Here is a 20,834-nt window from a genome sequence, read left to right as displayed (position 1 = left end):
CAAAAGCCAGGAGACCTATTCGGGGGAAGGCCGTGGGACCAGGGGAAGCTGGTGTGCTGCGCTGGGAAGCCCCGGAGAGCCCCCAGGGAAAGGCAGGATTCAGCTCTGCCATGCGGTGCCCCAGGCCTGTTCTAGGGTTTGCAAGATGCCCCAATTCTTTCCAGCAGCAAGGTAGGGCCTTGCGTTTTAAAGCCGAGAAACAGATACACCCAAGGAACTGTCAGAGGTTTGTAAAGGCTGGTTCTGTAGGCCAGCCAAGCAGAAGAATCTGGAGACTACAAGGGAGATGCCCTGGGAGAGCGAGGGGGCCAGGCATAAGTGCGTCAGCAGCTGGGCCCTTTAGACAAAGAAATGGAGGTAGTGACAGATTTTATTTTGCTGGGCTCCAAGATCACCGCAGACGGGGACTGCAGCCAAGAAATTAAAAGACGCTTGCTCCTGGGGAGGAAAGCTATGGCAAATCTAGACAGCATACTAAAAAGCAGAGACATCACCCTGCCAACAAAAGTGCGTATAGTCAAGGCTATGGTTTTCCCAGTTGCAATGTATGGCTGTGAAAGCTGGACCATAAGGAAGGCTGAGCGCCAAAGGATTGAGGCCTTTGAACTGTGGTGCTGGAGGAGACTCCTGTGAGTCCCTTGGATCTCTCGATCAAACCGGTCAGTGCTTGAGGAGATCAACCCTGACTGCTCTTTAGAAGGCCAGATGCTGAAGATGAAACTCAAAGACTTTGGCTACCTTATGAGAAGGAAGGACTCCCTGGAGAAGAGGCTAATGCTGGGAACAATAGATGGCAAAAGGAGGAGGGGACGCAGAGGATGAGGTGGCTGGACGGGGTCACTGGGGTGATGGGCGTGAGCTTAGGTGGACTCCAGGAGATGATGGAGGACAGGAAGGCCTGGAGGAGTGTTGTCCATGGGGTTGCGATGGGTCGGACACGACCCATTGACTAACAACAACAGCAACAGGGCTTGCCCAGGCGTGCGGGGGGAGGGCACTCGTAGGGAGGACAGCAGGCAGGCAGCCAGGTATTTCCTAGGCCAGGCTGAGTGCAGGGGAGCAGATGGCTCCGTCTATTCCAGGCCTGGCCATTTTTGCCTCTGTTGATTCAGAAGTCTGTGCCACTCAGTTCCACATTCATCGGCAATTCTTTTAAGTATGACACTGTATATTTAAATACATGTGTTCCGACAGATTTTTATGCAAAATAAACATTCTAAACATATTTCCTCTCGAAATGTGCTGTGCTGAATGCAGTTTTAGCCTCGTTGTTATGTGCATTTTGGTACATTCTTTGAGCAGAGAAATGAGCCAGAGTTCAGAGAACGGCAGTATTGGAGGAATGACTGCTCCAGGCGGCACATTTCTGTGGGAAGAGCAGATCAGGCCAGCTCACTTTGGAATCTGCTCCAGGGCTACCCAGAGACTGGGAAAGGCGAACCTGGGAAACCTGACTCCCTCCTTATGTCTACCGAATTTATGTATTTATTTATTTATTAGCTTTATAGCGCCCTTTTTTCTTGCAACAACCTCAAAGCGGCTTAGGTCATTCTCCTCCAGCTCTCAGTCTCATCCTCGCGACAACAGCCCTGTGAGGTAGGCTGGGCTGAGAGCCTGTGACTGGCCCCGAGTCACCCAGTGGGGACTGGAACCCAGATCACCCGTGTCCCAGGGCCAGGCTCTCAACCACTCCACCCCACGGTCTCTCTGAATGTCTCCTGAGCCGGAACTCTGGATTACCACAGCTTCTTGGGCTGTTTTCAGCCCTTTCCTGCTTCCATCCCAGTGAGAAATCCAAGGGCAGGTACCGAAATTTGTGTGGAAGGGCCCAGAAACAACCAAATATAACCTGGCATGTCTCTGGAGAAGGCTTCGTTATGCCTCCCCCAACCTCATCCAATGAGTCTAGGTGAAACATCTTCCACTTGTAGACCTCATGTTTTCTCACTTTGCTTGGCAGCCTGCCTGCCTCCCAGTTTCCTTGCAAATTTAAGGGCAAAAGTAGAAATCTTGGCTTGAGAATTAAGATATGAGGGTAAGTACCCCTTCGATCAGTCTTCATACCAGGGTAAGCTTTCTTTTTTGCAGCTTGTGATTTTTTCGGGGTCTTTTTTTCCTCCCATGAGTCATAAATGAGTGAGTGGGGAAGCAACTTTCTCACCGGGGGAATGGCTGCTGCTTTGGTTTTTCTCTCTCTGCTTCCTTCTGTTCTGTGCATTCAGTTCTATGCAGAGGGGAACACTCCTAAGATGTGAAGCGTTGACCTCAAGTTATGAAGCAAATTACAGTTTAATTGCAGTATGAGAGGCCAGAATCCTATTAGATGCAATTATGACAAGATAGTGTTCTTTTATATTTTAGGCTTACTGGAATGTTTTTCTTGCCTTGATAAAGTGTTGACAAAAAGAAAGGCAGTTCTCTGTGGCTTCTCCAAGCATAAATCGGATCCATATTTCCTTCAAGTCCATATTTCTTTTCCTTGCACTTTTATACCATCAGCTGTTTGGAGACCGTCTCCTGCTTTACGCGATGCTGCATACACTTGTTTGGAACTGCAGAGTAGAAATGCAGGGCTGGCCTGTATAAGGCTCTGTATTGCCCCCCCCCCCCGCCCCCAAAAACCTGTAGTTCAATTTCCTCCATGATTGCTTGTCAGGGACTGGAAGGCATTTAACAGAAGGATTTCAGGAGAGAGCATTCGGGGTAAGTACCTGTTCTGCAGAGGGGGAGAAAAGTTCAGTGGACATGCTCTCCAGCAACCTAATCAAAGTCTCTAATACTACAGAGTTTTGCCCTCAGCCCCATCTAAATTAGAGAGATCTACTTCCAAGTCTGGATTGGGCAGCACGAATTTTTGTCACTGCAACTGTGAGAACATTTGTGCACATTCTGGAGTACAGAAAGAGGATTTACTGTGCCAGAACAAGGGCAGAGATTCAGACTCTGCAACAGATAATACATGAAATGGACCCAGGCACCAAAGAGGTTGCCCACTGCATCTCTGTATGATACACTGCTCTGGCTGTATAATATACTGCCCCCCTCCAATTCATGCTTGCTGCAAGTGGGTCATTCTTCACGGTGTGTGAGCAGCACCTTCCGTTGCTGCTGGTGCACAAGAATAGCCGACTTCAGAGGAAGGGTTTCTCTGCTGAGCTTCTGTGTGAGTCTCTGCTCAGAGCTTGCCTTCTTTAAGTTAGGAGACACACCTGGAACAGTGACCCAAGCGGAAATGGCTGGGCTGCATGGAAGATGCTTTATACTTAATGTTCTAAAAGTGGATATGGTTCAGATTAAAAGGCTGATGCACGCCTTTCTTTATAATACGGACTGAATACGGCCTGAGCAATCGGAAGCACTGTCTTAGGGGCGCAATCTTGCAACTGGCCGTTGAGCCAAACTCCCATCTTCCAGCCTCATGTCACATTTCGCCGAGCTCAGCAGGCGTGCGGGTGGATATCTTGGAACCTGGCACTATTGTGGGCTCTGCCAGCCATCCCTGACTCCCCTGCTTCTCCTCCATCTTCCCCAATCAGACTTAATTAAAGTGTTTGCAAGCCACAGCCTGGTTTTAATTACGGTGAAATTGTCAAGATTAGAATGAAATTGGCCAATCATTGTTTACAGGGCCATTGTTCCGGGAACACAGCGGGCTGTCGAAATCGTGCCCGTGCCAGCCAGCCAGCCAGCCAGCCAGTGCCATGCGAAGCCTGGGAGAGCCGCTCTGAAGTGGAGGTCAGCCTGGCTGGCTGCCTCTCGCCCCATTTGCCTCGCGGGCTGCGAACGCTAAGCCGGTGCCTGTAGAATGGCCTGCTGCAGCCTGGGGAACTCCAGGTGTGCTGAACCACAGGTCTCCTTTTCCCAGACAATGTATCTGGACGGCACCAAATTGGGGAAGGCCTGTGTACAACTAATGCGCATGCATCTTTGGCAGCGCTTTCTGCGACAGACGCCCTGATAGGTGGCCAAGAACGGGTTCTAGTCTTGTCAGTCTCCTTTTTATTCCATCGTTCTGAGCAGCTCAGGGTGGCCTATGCAGGATGTGTTTCTTCCACCTTGCGTTCTAACCCAGTTTTCATAACAATCTCGCAAGGGCCGGGTACTCAGCATCCGAACTAACCCTGCATTTTACATGCAAAAAGAGCAATACTGAGAAAGTGCCAAATAGAAAAGTAGTTCCATCACCGGGGAACAAAAGGAGTTATTACCATGTACTAATATTTTGGAAGATGCAGATACATCGCTCCATCCACGTCTGTGCACAGGTGTGCAGGAAAGGTGTGCAGGTGGAAGGAAGATGGGGGGGGTTCTACTTTCCAAGGAGGGGCATTTTGGCAGGTGCACCCCTTCTTTCTTTCCCGTGTGGCAAGGTGCCAAACCTCTCTCTGTTACACAAGCACGAAAAGGCGTGCAAATCCTGCTGGCTTTCTTTGCATATCATAAGCAGGTTGTGTGCATGCTGAGAAACTACGGGCCTAGTGGTTGGACAGTTGGACTCGGGCTCAGGGCATGCAAGTTTAAGTCCCCGTTCAGCCATGAAGCCACTGGGGGGCTTTGGGATAGTCATGGACTCCTAAGCTAACCTACATCACAGGGTTGTTGTGAGCATGAGATGGAGAGGCTCGTGTAAGTGTCGTAGCTGTTATCTCATTAACTAAATTAACTGCTGAAGAATATTTCATCTGAAATTCCCTTGTACATTTGGACTGCTGGACTGGTTTGGCCCTACTGCCCTCCATCGGGGATGTCAGCACAACATAACAAACCATGTGGTGTGTTGCTCAGGATGGTGTGTGGTGTCATCTGAACCCTGTTGTGGTATTTCAGCATGGTAAATTTGGACTTCAGAGACCACAGTAAGAAACAATGGTCTGTTCTATAGTTACCACATTTCACCATGGTTTCTCTGAGCGTCTGAACCCAGCATTGTGGTTTCCGTAGTCCTGCAGTTAGCACCAAGTCCCCTGGAAAGAGCAGCAGGACCTGTTTGTACCAGCCAGTGTTCGACTGAAGTTCAGGTGCGGTGGCTGATGGGATATGTGGCCACAAGGAGGGCGAAAACCACACTAGCATAGAAACCACTTCATCATCTGTATGTAGATCCAGGCCAAAAAACCCCCACCACGGGAAGCAAACGGGTGCTTGTCATGACATGTGAACCCAGCCAGCCCGAGTGGCATTATTTTCCAGTGCATTTTTAATGTTTAATGGTCGTGTTTGGATTTTGATAGGCCGATTGTCTCACTGTGGATGCTTTGTAGTTTCATGTCGTTTATTTGCTAATGTGTTTTGCATTGCGCAATTTTATTGACGGGAAGCTGCTCCGAAGGCCACGTGTGGTGGCAACACTGCACATCAAGGCTGTAAGGACATGGCTAATGCATAACCCTCTCCCAGCTCCCAGGGCCATTTCTCGTCCCGCTGCCTGAGGGCTTTCTGAACGCAAAGAAGGAGTTCGGCCTCCGGGTCAGTGCAAAAGTCCCGGTGTCCCCAGAAGGACGGATGAGAAATTCACCCCTGCTGCGGTTTTTAAAGAAACGGATCTGGCCAGTCCAGACCTTCGAGCACAGAGCACAGAAGTGGGCCCGGCTTGTGCTCGGAAAGCCCCATGGAGCTGGGCTTGTGATGCTGTGAATGAAAGGAGATGCATGCTTCTGAGTCAATGTGGGGCGCCCCCCCCCGCCCCACAGTGCTCCATCCCCTTCCTGTGGGTACTGGCAGAAGCAATGGAGATTAGTGCCCCTGCCCCCAATTATGTAAATATGAGGGAGCATGCCAGGTTCTCAATTAGAATTATTTATGGGTTGCAGCAGAACTGAGGCAAGCCACTGAAGAAGACTGGCACGTGTGTGTTTAAACACAAAGACAAAACCAAGTGTAATTCTCAGAGCAGAACAACGGTTGCTCCGGCACAGAGACTTTGAGCTTTCCTTTGCACACGCCAGAGCTTGGCCTCTGGTTTTGTGGTCCTTGCAGGCGGCTGGCCCATCATTTGCTGTTGGTGCTGTTCCATCCGGTCGCTGCCCGACAGATTCGCAGCAAGGGGCCTGTGACGTGTCCCTGCATCTAACTGCTCAGCCCGGAAGTGACCCCAGGTGACCTTTGCTTGACTGCTTGACGGTCTGCCTTCCTCAGTTGGGGGCATTCCAGGCATTAGTCCCAGTGACGGGTGCTTTCCAACAGCAGGACAAAAACACCTATTCATTCATGCTACCCTACTAAATTTATATCACTATATAATACTGTGTGTTTGTCCTAGTTTTATATATTTGTGCAAGTATATAAAATGATATGTGCATATATAGAAACATAGAAATGGGCGATCGGCCTGCTTCCTCACCCAAGAAGAAGCATGAAAAACGGAAGCACACTGGTTCTGATAAGCCGACTGACCACAAGAAGGCTAAAAAGGATAAGACCGGGAAGTCACCTTGGAAGCCCAAGAACCCTGAGCGCCCTGAGCACTGAGACTCGGGTTTGTCAGCCCCTTCGGTCCCGACGGCTGTCGCGGTACCGACACCACCAGGCCCGGCGCTTCAGGCGGCTATGAGGGTTACCCCTCCGGGGTTCCCTTGACACACGGCTGAGCTTAAGTCGGAGCCTCTTCCAGTTCCACCGAGGGAATCGATCTCCGATGGGGAGATTCGGGATTCCCCGCCGAGGGCTAGGTCTCCCACGCCCGTGCCCTCAGCTGCACTGGAAGCGGACGTGGAGATGTCTCCTCCCAGGAGCCGCCAAAGTCATTCCTTTGAGAGGGAATCAGAGGGATGGTACCATCCTCGCCATCCGTACTACCATGGGTGGGGTGACTCCTGTTCTGTCGGGCACAATCCGGCCTCAAGGGGACGTTCCTCTCCACCAGCACCTCGCGACCGCCCGACTCCTTCGGTACCGAGACGTGCCTCGCCAATACCGACCAGGGAGAGCAGCCGGTCCTTATCACCGGCAGAATCTTCCTCCTCGGCTCCTCCATACTATGGCATGGACTCTGACGACTCCGAGGTCGACTCCATCTCCCCGGACATCGCAGTAACTTCCCAGGGACCCGGGTCGCCTGACGAATCCCACATCTCTTTTGTGGAGTTGATGTCGCGTCTCGCCCAGTCCCTTGAAATCGACGCTATTCAACGGCCTGGCCCCAGTACAGACAAATTTTATGACGTCGTCCGCGGGGAGCAGTCGACGTCCTTCGTACTGCCGCTCATCAGCACCTTGTGGCAGGCTATGACCCAGCCGTGGGACCTGCCCGCACATCCTCAGCCAACTTCACGGAAGTACAAATGCATGTACCGAGTTCGGAAGGAGGACATTCCCTTCCTCCTCCGCCATCCTAAACTGAACTCGGTCATGGTGGAGTCCTCCCAGGGCAGAGAGGCAAGAGGTCATACCACGCCCCGAGACAGAGAGGGAAGAAAGATCGATTCCCTGACCCGACGAGTATACACTGCCTCTGGTCTCAGGCTTAGAATATCCAACTATGAAGCGACACTGGCTAGGTACCAGTACTTCATTATGCAGCACCTCAACAATGTCGTCTCGGCCCTTCCAGATAACCAGGGCAGTCTAGCAAAAGTTTTTATAAAGGAGGCAATGCAAGTCGCGGTCCAGCAGCTGTCCACTGCTTGACACCACGTGGACACGGACTCAAGGGCCTTGGTTGGTGCCGTCTCCCTCCGGAGGCATGTGTGGCTGCGCAACTGCAATTTTCCGGAGGAGACGAGGCGAATAGAGGAAATGCCCTTTGACGGGTCCGGGATCTTCCATTCAAGAACCGACCACAAGCTCAAGAAAATCCACGAGTCCCGTATGATGGCCCGGCGGATGGAGCTCCAACCTCAGACCAGACGTAAGTGGTCTTGGACCCGACCCTCCTACAGGCAGACGTACCAAGCCAGACAGCAGCCTCAACAACAGCAACAGCAACAACAACACGGCTGTCAACAGACCCCGCAACGATACCAAAAAGGCTGTCGTCGCTTCGACGGTGATAGGAGGCAACGTTGATGGGACGGGCGAACCATTCCTCTCCTTCTTACTCTACCCACCCCCCTCTCATCTGGGGACTGGTTGAGAAGCCGACTCCCCATTTGGGAGTCCATCACATCTGATCGGTGGGTATTGTCCATCATTCAGCACGGATATCGGATAGAATTCGACATCGTTCCTCCATCGAGCCCGATCCGGTTCACCTCATGCTGGCCGGTATTGCTCGATGTAGTTCAACAACTTCTTCGTAAAGGAGCGATTTGTCAATTAACTCAGACGGACGGACTTCACGGATTCTATTTGAGATATTTTACGGTCCCAAAGCAGGATGGTGGTCTTTGTCCAATCTTGCACTTGCAAAATATTAATTGGTTTAGTACAATGAAAAAATTCAGGATGACCACCCTTCAAAATATCCTACCGTTGCTGAGGAAAGAGGATTGGTTTGCCTCATTGGACTTGAAGGACGCTTATTTCCACATTTCCATTCACCCCTGTCATAGGTGTTTCCTTCGTTTTGCTGTCGCATCCCAACTATTTGAGTTCACAGTGTTGCCCTTCGGACTGGCTACTGTTCCGAGAGTATTTACCAAGTGTATGGCTCCTGTCTGTGCCTTTTTACGGCTGTGGGGTGTGCAAATTTACCCTTACCTTGATGACTGGTTGCTAGTCTCCCAAACCAGACAGGGACTTCTTGCCTCGATACGTACGACCTGTGCCCTGCTAGAGGATCTTGGACTATGTATTAATACTGAGAAATCTTCTCTTCTCCCGATACAGACGATTACTTTCATCGGAGCCCGACTAGATTCTACGGTGACAAAGGCCTTCCTTCTTCGGGAGAGACAACAGACTCTTGCCCGGCACATCCATCGAATGCGACGAGACATGACGGTTCCTGCCCGGTCCATCCAGAGACTCTTGGGGCACATGGCTGCATCAGTTGTCGTGGCCCCCACACACCAGACTTTGCCTTCGTCCTCTGCAGCTTTTATTCAACAAAATGTTTCGGCCACAGAGGGATCTTCCGACAAAGTTGATTCAGATTCCATCCTCTGTTCTCCACTCTCTGCCCTGGTGGTTGGTTCTGGCCAACCTAACCGTGGGGGCTCCATTCCGACCACGATGCCCTTCAGTGACTCTCGGTACCGATGCATCCCTACTGGGATGGGGAGCAGTGTGTTCAGATCTATGCACTCAAGGCGTTTGGAATCACCGAGAATCCAAGAATCATATCAACTTCTTGGAACTCCTGGCTGTATTCAAGGCTCTACGTTCGTTCGAAGATGTTCTTCGCCAGCGAGTCCTTCAGATAACTTCAGACAACGTTGCTGCAGTCTTTTATCAGAACAAGCAAGGTGGGACAAAGTCACCGACTCTGGCCAGACTAGCGATACAAATCTGGGAATGGTGCATCCCGAGAGACATTACTCTGGTGGCAGCACATCTTGCCGGCACGGACAATGTGGTAGCCGATCTTCTGAGCAGACACATGTCCACATCCCACGAATGGGAACTAGACCCCCAGACACGCGCTCACCTCTTCCATCGATGGGGTTTCCCAGACATAGACTTATTCGCCACCCGACAGAACAGGGTATGTGAGACTTTTTGCTTGAGAGCCGGAATCGGACAGGGGTCATTAGGGGACGCCTTCATGATCCCTTGGAATGATCTGAATTTTTACGCTTTTCTTCCTATTCCCCTCATTATGAGAGTGATATCGAAGATAATCCTTGACAGGGCCACGGGACTGCTCATAACCCCTTGGTGGCCATGCCAGGCCTGGTTCTCGACACTTCTTCACATCTCTCAAGCAGAATATCTTCATTTTCCACTCATTCCATATCTCATAACCCAGCGAGGAGGCACAATTTGCCATCCAGATTTAACGTCGCTGAAATTGACAGTCTGGCGAATCCGATAACAACTAGCTTGGTACCAACAGTATTTACACTTGATTTGGTTCCTGCTCCTGGATCCAACATGTTGCTCCACGTTTCAAATCCATTCGTCCTCCCCACGTCGTCGGATTCAGTGAATGTTTCCTTGGATTCGACAACTTTTCCTCCGGACATTCAGCACATCTTAAAACCATCAACACAGAAGTCATACGCAGCTAAATGGCAAAATTTTTCTACTTTTGCCGAGTCTCGTTCGTTTCCCCCACTCTCCGCATCCATACATCAAATCCTTCAGTTCCTATTAGAACTTCACCATTCCGGACTGAAGCTGTCTTCTATAAAAGTGTATATGGCAGCAATTTCCTATTACCGTGGCACAATTCAAAGCGCACCCATTTTTTCTCAACCACTTATAAAGAGATTCCTTAAAGGACTTTATAACCTTAACCTGACAGTTTGACCAGTGATGCCTACGTGGAGTCTTTCTGTGGTCTTACAAGCGCTTACAAGGGCTCCTTTCAAACCCTTGGCGACAATCAATTTGCGTCTTGTCTCTTGGAAAATGGCATTCCTTGTTGCAGTAACGTCGGCTCGAAGAGCTAGTGAACTCTGTGCTTTGCGGGTAGATCCTCCATATTTGAATTTCCGCAGGGAGAAAGTTGTCTTACGCATGGATCCATCCTTTCTTCCTAAGGTGGTCACTTCTTTTCACATGGGACAAGACATTGTCTTACCGGCCTTCTTTCCATCTCCCACGAATCCACTAGAGAGATCCTTGCACACACTTGACGTACGGCGCTGCCTGGCCTTTTACAGATCAAGGACTGAGTCTATTCGACATTCCAACAGCCTTTCCTCAAATACTCTGAGCAAAATCAGGGCCTTCCGGTTACCCCTCCAAGACTCTCCAAGTGCATAGTCCATACAATTATCCTCTCCTATCAGCTGGCTAGGATTGACTTGCCTACAATGCCAAGGGGTCATTCTCCTAGAGCTTTTGCCACGTCTTCTGCCTTTGCGTTGGGAGTTCCAGTTGATGATGTCTGTAGAGCTGCCCCTTGGGCTCTGCCGTGTACATTCGCTACGCATTATCGGATGGATGTTCAGGCCAGACAAGACTGCTCCTTCGGTAGAGCTGTTCTCTTGTCTATCCTTCGCTAAAGACACCTTCTCTCCTCCGATAAGGGTAAGCTTGCTAATCTACCCATATGTGTGATGCACAGAGGCCATGACGAAGAAAAGCAGGTTGCTTTCCTGTAACTGATGTTCTTCGAGTGGCCATCTGTGCAGCCACACAACCCACCTGCCGGCCCCGCTCGGTGTCGGTGAGTGGAAATATTTTCATAGGTACCGAAACGTTTTTCTTTCATGGTGCCTATATTATCTATAGTAGAGATCCTTTCTTTCCACATGGGGGCGAACGTTCGGTCTTCAAAGACTGAACAAAATGGCGGACGCTTCACTCTATATAACCTATACTGGGGAGGGGGAGCGGAGCTTCCCACCAAAAACCGTTAGCTATCAATCTTCCGGCCGAAGGCACTGCGCAGGCACAGCACCCATATGTGTGACTGCACAGATGGCCACTCAAAGAACATCAGTTACAGGTAAGCAACCTGTTTTTGTTTTTGAATATTAAACACATGAAGCAGCAATCATTCGGCGTCCAACCTTTACTGGTCCTCACCCAGCCCTAATGGGAAGTCAGCTGGGGGCCCATTTCAGTTCCTGTTCATGGGAAGCCCCCTCCCCAGGTAAAACTTTGACACATCGCAACCAGCACTTCTGTCTAATGTGATGCCTTCTTGCTTGGCATTAGGCGCTAGCTGTTTACTTGAAAGAAGTCACTTCGTGCATTATTTCGGCATTGTTCGGTTCCGGGCACCACCTGCACAAGTTGAAACCTTCGTACAGGGAAAGAGGAGCTGGTGTTTCACACAAGAGCAATGCCTTCTGCCAGATTTGCAGTTCCTTCAGCTTTTTAAATTGCGAAGACAACCCTGCATATCGTGGCCAGCGCCTACAGAGGGGAAGCTACGCGTGCGTCGCTGTTCCATCGCTCTTGGAGCAGACACCTGTGGCAGCCGCAGCGTGACCCCGGCACAGCTCCACTTGCCCTGGCGGAAGGGCTGCCGAGGTCACCTTTGCCCTCCCCCTGCGCCCCCCTGTGTCTCTCCAAAGAGCGGGGGCACCTGCCCTGAAGCTGTTCTGGGGGGGGGGGTCTGCAGGGGGATGCACCAGGACCACCAGGGAATGGACTCAGCCCGGTGGCACCATGCTTGCTTCTGGCGACCTGGCTTAGAATTAAGCAGAGGTGCAGCCGTCTGCTGTGACTCTTCCAGGAGTTCGTGCATCTTTGGGGGAAGGAAAATGCACCCCCCCCCCACCTGCTCCTGATACCTGGACCCCACTGGCCTTTGAAGTCTGCCAGAAATGCCAGCCTGCCTTGGAGAGCCCAGCTGGGAGGGAGCCCCAAGCCTTTTGTCTGCCTAGCCCGGCCGTGGCGAGGCTGCCCAGACATTGCCTCCCATGTGCTCGCCAGACTCCTTTCCCGTGCCAAGCCCTGGCCTCGGAAGCGGCCAGGCCAAGAGCAAGCCTGCGAACGCTCAGGAGCACTGGCGGCCCCCTTCTTTGCGCTGAATTCTCGCACGAGTTTGCCAAGCCTGCGAGCCCAGTGTGCCGAAGCAGAACTCTGCTTGCCCAGCGGGCAAGTGGGTGGCAAGCCGCCTGTGCGCCCATGGGCCTCGCTCGTTATCTCTGTGCAACTGGACTCCTTTCCTGCCACCTGTCTGTGCAGACACTCAACGTGAGGCAGATTCAGGGCAGAATTTGGGGAACCCACCCAAAGCCCTACAAACCCCCAAGCAAGACTCCTCCCGCCTCGCTAGTCTAAACCTGCAACGGCCACCCGCTTCTTGCCACGAAACTGCTTCATGCCAGGTCCATGAATTGGTCCATCTAACACAGTATGGCCCGTTCTGATTTTAGGGTCTTCGGCTCAGCTCAGTCCTTCCATCATCCCAAACCATGCAAATTGAGCTGTCACTCCGTCAGGATGTTCTCTGTGCATGACAGACAGGTGGCGTCAACAGAGCATTTCTCTTTCCGCGGCGATTCTAAATGGCACAACACAAAGGAAGACTTGTGCGTGTAAAAAGAACGTAGATGTGCCCAAAATATTTAGCAAAATCTGCCGGCACTTTTTCAAAGGCTTGCTCTGAGGGGTTAGACACTTGTTTCTCTTTGAATTTCTTTAGAAACGGTCCTGGGGACTTCTAGATATTCTTACCTTACTGGTTGTATCTCTTGGCTTTCCCTCCAGAGAATTTGCTCGCTGGAAGGTGAACAACCTGGCACTGGAACGCAGAGACTTCTTCGGCTTGCCTTTGCCTCTGGCTCCAGAATTCATCCGCAACATTCGCCTTCTGGGACGCCGGCCCAGCCTCCAGCAGATCACGGAGAACCTGATTAAAAAATACGGGACCCACTTCCTGCTCTCAGCCACTCTGGGAGGTGTGTTCAGCTTGCTGCTGTGAGCTTTCTCTGTGATGCCCGCAAAACCTAGGCTTACGATGCTGCAGCAGATGAGTCATGCCCGGGCACTTTTGGAAGGGGCGTAGCGTCGCTTGGCGTGGCAGCTGCAGGAGAGCAGGCCGTTGGGCGACGTTGACGCTGACTTGTGAACACTAGCACATGAAAGCCGGTGCTCCTGGGTGTTTCTCCCGAGGAGGAAGAGGCCTGGGGCTGAGCGGGTTGCTCCCCAGTCGCTGTGCACAAGGGTGTGCGCGCAACCTGTCCTGGGTGGCGGCATCCCCTCGTCGGAAGCCCTCGCGGTGTTTTGGACTGGATGTGCATGGATGGGGAAGCAGCTCCAGGCCGCATGGCCAGGGGCCAGGACTCCGGGGAGGTGTCGCTTGAAGCACCTGGAGGGTGCCGCGCTGGGGAAGGCAGCATGCTGGGAAGCCGGTCCTGCTGGCGGATTGTGCGCGCTGCGCCCCTGGTCTAACCACTCTGTTGCTAGCCATGCAGAGCAGCGTGTTCCATTTCTAACTGGGTGGTTCAACTCGTGGGATTCCCTGCCACTAAGAGGGGGGGGCACCCATTTTTATGGCTGTGAAAGGGGATTGGAGAGATTCACGGAGGAGGCGGCTCTCTCCCCGTGGCTCCTCGCTGGCTGCATGCTCCCTCCGTCACCCTCCATTGCTGGCCTCCCCCGGTTGCTAAGGAGCCTAGCCAGGCTGTGGCCTTGCACCCCTCCTGCTGGAGGGGCCCCGTGGGCAGCTGGCTGGGGCCCTGGGCCTGACCCAGCAGGGCTTCTCTTCTGACCCCGCCTGTGCTCTATAGCAAGGAACTGCAGGAGGCGGAAAGTTGGCCTAGTTCATTTGTGGAGTGAAAGCTCCCTGAACGGACGCCCGATTATCCTAGCAAGACGACACCTCGCACAGCAAGTGCAGTGGGCTCGTTCCCAGAGGCCTCGGGAGCAGCATGAACTCCCCGCTCCTTGGGTTACCCAGGCTGCCGGGTGAGGGACAGCATGCCAAGCAGCGTGGGCTGCGTCTCCTCCGGAACACCCGGAATCCGCCTGCTTTGGGGACTCGGTCCCTGCGTGGGGTGGGGGCAGTTGGGTCCGTAGCTGCCAGCTCTTTGTCCCCCATCAGTCCGCGGAGGGGAGGGTCACTGCTCTTGGGGCTCCTGGGTTCCCCCCGAGGGCAAGCTAAGTAGGCGCCTCCTGTCTCTGCAGGGGAAGAGTCCCTGACCATTTCTGTGGACAAGCGCAAGCTCAGCCGGAAAGCAGAAGCTGGCGGTCCGTCTGGAAGCGGTGGGAGCAACGCCACGGTCTCCTTGGAAACCCTGCACCAGCTGGCTGCCTCCTACTTCATCGACCGCGAAAGCACGCTGCGGCGTCTCCACCACATCCAAATCGCGACCGCAGCCATCAAGGTAACCCGAGCAGGGCGGTCGGTGCAAGGGCGGAGCGAAACTCTGAAAGGAGCTTGAGGTGCAGCTCAGCGGCGCGGGCGGTGCACAGATAGGGCGCGATGTGTGAACTTCGGTCCAGACGTGGCGGTGGTAGGAACGATGGTGAGCTGACCCCGGTGCCCATGAAAGGGGGCTGTGGGTTCTTTGCATGCTGCAGCAGGTGGAAAGCATGCCAGGCCACGGCCTGGACCTGCCTCCCTCCTGTTCCAGCAGCGGACGACTCCTGATTCCATAACACTAGTTCAGGGGACTGGCTGGGGGAGAGGCTCGGGCGTGCAGCCACCTGGCGCGTGGACTTCTTCCCTTTCAGAGCAGGGAGATGAGACCCGTGAGGCTTGCTCAGCGACAGGGCTCCCCGTTCTGCGATGGGTGAGCAAGCGCACGCTCGCTGTTCCACAGCAGCGAGGTGGTTTCTTCAACAGGAGTGAATGAGCAGGTTTATCGGAGCAGGCTGGCCCCGTAGCCACAGACCCCAGGAAAAGGCCAAACATCTGGGCAGCTGTGCTGATCTGTAGCTACCTGTGTGTGCGGCACTGCGCACGCAGGTGTGTCCATATTCGCCGAACAGCCATGATGCCCAGGCGGCAATCTCTGAGGAGCAAGCCGGTGCAGGACGGGGCAGGTTCCCCTGGTGGATCCCGGCTGGAGAGACTGAGATTGCCCGCGAAACGGAAGGGGAGGGGCGTGCCAGTTCCTCATGCAGATCAAGACCATTGGCGCTGGATTTTGCAGGAGTTTCTTTTCCCAGCCTCAGGGAGAAATGCTTGATCTCTGAGTCAAGGAAGGCGTTCTAGCAGTTTTGATCTCCCCGAGGAGCTGGTCTTTTTGCAGAGCAGATGGATCTTTGCAGCTAAACTGTTCTCGAAATACCTTGCTTTGCAGTCAGAATAGCTCGCAATAAGATGCTGCTTCTGGGGAAGCGTCTTTCCCGTCCCGGCATGGGAAGGATTGCAGCTAAGTTCTGCGGGAGCTGGGAAGCCTGAGGTGCATGGCAGGTGAGGGCCCCGCCCCGCCATTTCAATGTCCTGGTGCCCCCCCCCCCCCGTGCTCTGCGCCTCCACTGCACCACTGCCGTTTCCCACGATCACGACCTGGTGTAGAGGCCGGTTGCTCCCATTTCAGACCTTTAAGCTCAGAACTGGGGGAGAGTCAGGGACCTGGCATGGGTTATTTCAGGAGGAGCAGCTTTGCATGTTGTGGTTACAAAGGCGGGGTAATAAGAATGCAGCTCCTTTCAGTGGACCGGCGCCCCGGGAGAATGAATCTGCCGCCCAACATGGCGTTCGAACCCGCGACCCTGAGATTAAGAGTCTCATGCTCTACCAACTGAGCTAGCCGGGCTGCTGGTAATGCTTCCTTCTCTGCTGTCCATTGTCCAGTTTTGCTGGAAATGGGAAGAACATCCATGTCGCCATCTCGGGATGCCAGAAGACAAATGAGCATTCGGTTTTTATTCTCACACGTATTGCTTGTGAGCCACCCAACCATGACCAATGTGTCGTCGTGGAGAACAAAAACCGAAGAGTCGTCAACATGACCGCACGGAGTGGGGAGTTCCATGTTTTGGGGTTCGCTACTTCTGCCGGCATAAATGTGGAAGGATACGATTTAGCCTGCCCTTTTCATTCCCATCGGCAATGACTCCCCGAATGGCATGCGGGGAGAGGCAGTGTGGCACAATGGTTAAGAGTGCTGGACTGAGACTCCGGAGGTGCAGGTTCGAGTCCCCACCTGGCCCTGGAGCTCTCGGGGTGACTTTGGGAAAGGGAAAGGAGAATTTCATAAGCTGCATTGGGGTCCTTGCGAGAGGAAGAAAGGCAGAATATGAAGATGAAGAGGATGATGGCCAACTTGGATGACATGGCAGCCCATCATGGGTGCTTAAATTTTGGGGTGCCATAGCCTCATCCATCATTATGCACCCTCCAGCCAGGGGTTTGTAGTGTGGTGTGAACCTGGTTGGGGGGGTTACTTGAGTGGTCGACAAACCTCCAGAAACTCCAGACGACACAGTGGGCCTCAGCTGGGCTGCTGAACCCTTGGGCAACGCTCTCGGCAGGGCCTGCATGTCTGGCCAAGTGTTGGCTGCCCCGGGAAGGCCTGCCGTGCTGTCCAGGCAGGTGCGCACTGCTCCTCTGCAGCCGCCGAGAAAAGGGGTGTGGGGAGGAGGCACCCCGTTGGCTGCAGTTCCTCGTGGGGGCCGCCTCCCTCAAACGCTCTCCGTTGCACTCAGGGCAATTTCAGGCACGGCACAGCGGGCAGCTGGGAAGAGCGCGGCGTGCGGGGCCTGGCTCAGAGGTGCAGGTCCACCGGGCTTCCCAGGCTCAGCTAAAGCAGCTTCATTTATGCATGCACGGAGGACGGTTTTGGTTGGTTTTGGGGAGCCCCAAGATTTGCAGGGAAAAATAGGTTTAAACCTCAAACTGGCTGGTGGGGAGGTGTAACCCACAAACAGCATAATGCATGGAATGGAGTATTCTGGAAGGAGGCATGGCTGGCTGGTGGCTGGTGGCATTTCTTAGTGCATTTTCTGCTGCAGTTTTGGTGTTTTAGGATTAGACTGCAGAGGTTGTTTTAAAACAGTTAATTCATGGTTTTATCCTGGTTGTTAGGCACGTTTAGAAAAGGAATTATTTTCAGCAGCCTTCTCAAAATAAAGTCCAATTCTCTGTTGTACCTAAGATGCCACCACACTCCAAAAGCAAGTAGCATGAAAACATGGTTACTTTCCCACTGGTACATCTTTACACTTATTGTCCACCTGCGATATGAATCACTGCATTACAAGCAAACTCATTTGCATAACAATTACTACACAGCAAGGTTCTTGTTCCATTTGAGCCTTTGGGGCTGACAAAAATGGAGCTCCAAACAAGTCCGAAAGCAGGTAAACGAAAGCAGAGGTGTCCAAATTGTGCGCACAGGTCCAGCTCACACGGAGCTGACTCCTTGTGGCGGCGGTTCTCGAAGGGCACTGTGCTCTGCCGCCCAAGACCTTTGGAACCACGAGCAACACTGTGGCCTGGCCTACACCGTCTTCTCCCTCTCCCAGCTCAGCCAGTGGGACAGGTGCAATTCCAGTACTTCCCAGGGCACTCTCTTTCCAAACCAGGGAACAGGGAATTGGCTGGGTTCACACATCCCCACAAGGGAGCCCATGTGGTTGCCACAGTCTACCTCCTGGTGCGAAGCCTTCCTTCTCCTGCCTCCAGCTGCAGCGCAAGCCCTGTTCGGCTCACCACCGCTGTGAGAAGACCTGCTGCCCAAGTGGGGCCCATGTCCTGAAGGGCAGGAGAGCAGAGTACCTTCTCGCCTCCCACGCCAGAGGGGACCACTGGAGGGGGTGGGGGTGCCAAATCCACACTCAGACAGAAGAGGGGGGAATCAGCCGCTCCACCCGGCTGTCCACCCATCCCTTCATCTTTGGGGTGGGAAGCCAGAGGAGTGGCGTTTCCTTTGAGAGCCATGCAAAATGGCGGCCGCCAGTGGCGCTCTCCAGCTCGCTGTTTGGCAAGAGAGCGGGCATCCGCTGAGGATGCTTTAATTGGAGTCCTGCGTTGAGCAAGGGGCTGGACTCGGGGGCCTGAGAGCTCCCTCCCAACTCTGATATTCCATCTTTCGGCGATTCTGGCCTCAGTACTGTGATGAGTCGTATTTTCCGGGTTCGGATGTCGCAGCACAGAGGGACCATGGAACAGCTGTGGTTGCTGCTCATGGCTTTTAAAGACCAAGCACACCATGTGGGCACCACGGTGAAGTTCAGAAGACACAGACCAACAAAGGGGAAGAACCAGAACCACTGTGCCTTGTTGTGTCGCAATATCCGAGAGGAGCAAGCGAGTCCATATGGGTCCACTCCCAGGTTGCCTTCCGCTGCTGCCCATATTTTGCCTGTCCTCGTTTCCAACCGCACGTCCTGGGGAGGGAAAAACTGAAGCACCCCACCCTTGGCACTCCCTCTGGAGTGCAGAGCATGAGCCAGGCTCCTGCCCAGAAAAGACGCTCATTTCCCAGTTCTCTCTGCAGAACTGGCGTTCCTTCTCCGCTCCACCCCTCCGTGCGCCTGGATTTTAATTTGCAGGTTGCTTGAGCAGGGCCGCCACCCCGGAGATCGGTTCCCGGGGCCTGCAGTTATAAACCCGTCACCGTCGGCATCCTCCTCAACTCCCTGCCGCCAAGGAAACAGGAGGGGCAGCGAGGAAGGGAGTGAGTTGGAGCCAGCCGCAACTGCGCCTTTGTGCCGATTCTGGGGACCTGGCCCTGCGAACGATGCCGTGCGTCTTTGGGTGCAGGTGGGGCCATTCTCTGTGAACAGAACGAGCCGCGTGGCCTTGTCCGAGGCCTGGAGCACTTGGTGCTCGTCTGCAAAGCACCTCCGCGGCTCCGCGGCTCCCGCGTTGCCTGCATTTCATGCCCCTTTTTGTTGGCTCTCCATGTTGCTGCTCCAAACTGAAGTTTGGAGGCTGATGGGGATGTCACTCTGCAAACAGGGAATGCAGCTGCCCCTGCCTGCCTGCATGCATCTCCACAGGAGCGCCGTTCCCCGGAAATGTTTCCCCAGCAAGCCTCATGAAAGGAGACGCCAGCCACCTGAGGCGGACATCGCTCTTGCGCTCCTCCCCTGCTCTGGGCGATGCGTGCACAGAAGCCCTTTGGACCCTGCCTCCTGGCACAGGGGCCGCCTCCTGCCCTGCCGTCGTTCCAGGCACCCCAAATCTCCTGCTCGGCAGCCTCGCTTCTGCGTATAAAATTGAGAAGAAAACCATATGGCTTCACAAATTAATTTATACTGAAATGATGTCACGTTCCACCCCAGTTCGCTGCAAGCTGGCGCTATCAACATTCAAATGGATGCATTTCTAAAGATTTCATCACTGTCTTTTCCCATCTGCACCCTTTCGAAAAGGGGAACCAGCCGGCAGGGAGGGCCTCTTCCTTTTGGGAGATCAGGGCTTGCCAACCTTGGGACGGGGACAGAGCTGCATCAGTCATGAATGCCAGAGAAGGCCAAGTTCCCTCGGAGAGCCTGGGCTGAAGGTTTAGGCTTAGGAATCAACACTTGTGGGCCAAAATAGGTCCAAGGCAACAGATACATGGTGCATTTCCCAAGAGTTTGGTTTGAAAAATTGTAATGCAGTTGCTGGGGGAACCCTGATCAGGCCAGCAGTGAACGCTCAGCCTCTTTTTTGGAGGCATTCCCAGTCTGGATCAACCCACTGCTGCAGCTGTACCTTCAAGAGTAAAACAGCTCCAGGAGAGCAGTTTGGAACTGACAAGCAGTCAGGGGCTGTGCTCCCCCTTCCTTCCCAAGCACCCCCCAATCCAAAGCCCCTTGCCATGGCAGAAGCTTCAGATTTTATGAAACAAAAACCTAGAGGTGCTTCCTGGAGGGCACGGCTCGCATGTTGGCTCTACGGGAGCCCCAGGCATTCTCCATGGCCCGGGAGGCTGCATGTTTGCTTCTAGAAGCTTGCGCTTACTTCAGAGCAGTTGCTTATTCCAGGGGAGATATGGATAGTGCCACAGGTGACTGCGGGAGCAAGACTTGCCGGTGTGGCGGCGACAGGTTGGGTAGCAACTCCCTTCAGCAGGAGGCGGGCCAGGTGGACAGCAGGGCCGGGCAAGGTTCTGGGCCCACAGGTCAACTGGCATTGGAGCAAACGCCATGGGAGCCCCCCAGCAAGAGCTGCCGGGGAAGGCACGCCCCCTCGCACGGGCGAGGCAGTCGCAAGAGGTGGAGGGCACGGCCGGGGTGGGGCCGGCACACTCGGGCTCGCTGCCTTCCGGGGCAGCGGACGGCTCTTTCACCCAAGGCCAGCGCCTCCCCTTTCTGCTCTTCCTCCCGGCAGGTCAGCTCAGTCTCACCCTTTGGGTCACTGCCCTGACATCTCGCCATCAGCACCCCCCCCCCCCAGCACCCTACCGATCAATCACGCACGCTCACTCCAAGCTTGTGGAAAGCCA

At 53.7% G+C, this 20,834-nt stretch overlaps 1 protein-coding gene and 1 non-coding gene across 2 annotated transcripts in view; one reads left to right on the top strand and one right to left on the bottom strand.

The window, feature by feature from the left end:
- The window catches only part of BRINP2 (BMP/retinoic acid inducible neural specific 2), a 43,737-nt gene that overhangs the window by 10,421 nt on the left and 12,482 nt on the right, over positions 1 to 20,834 (top strand). The window contains exons 2-3 of the mRNA XM_044439225.1: positions 13,213 to 13,403; positions 14,632 to 14,831. Of these exons, the coding sequence (XP_044295160.1) occupies positions 13,213 to 13,403; positions 14,632 to 14,831 (391 nt within the window). The remainder of the gene's footprint in view (positions 1 to 13,212; positions 13,404 to 14,631; positions 14,832 to 20,834) is intronic.
- On the bottom strand, positions 16,139 to 16,211 carry TRNAK-CUU. Its single transcript has one exon. It is a non-coding gene; the product is annotated as a tRNA-Lys (tRNA).

This window comes from Varanus komodoensis, unplaced genomic scaffold (genome assembly GCF_004798865.1).
Source record: "Varanus komodoensis strain SLA01 unplaced genomic scaffold, ASM479886v1 scaffold34_1, whole genome shotgun sequence".
Classification (NCBI taxonomy): Eukaryota; Metazoa; Chordata; class Lepidosauria; order Squamata; family Varanidae; genus Varanus; species Varanus komodoensis.
Note: the sequence above shows the minus strand (reverse complement) of the source record. Positions and strands in the feature narration are given on the sequence as shown.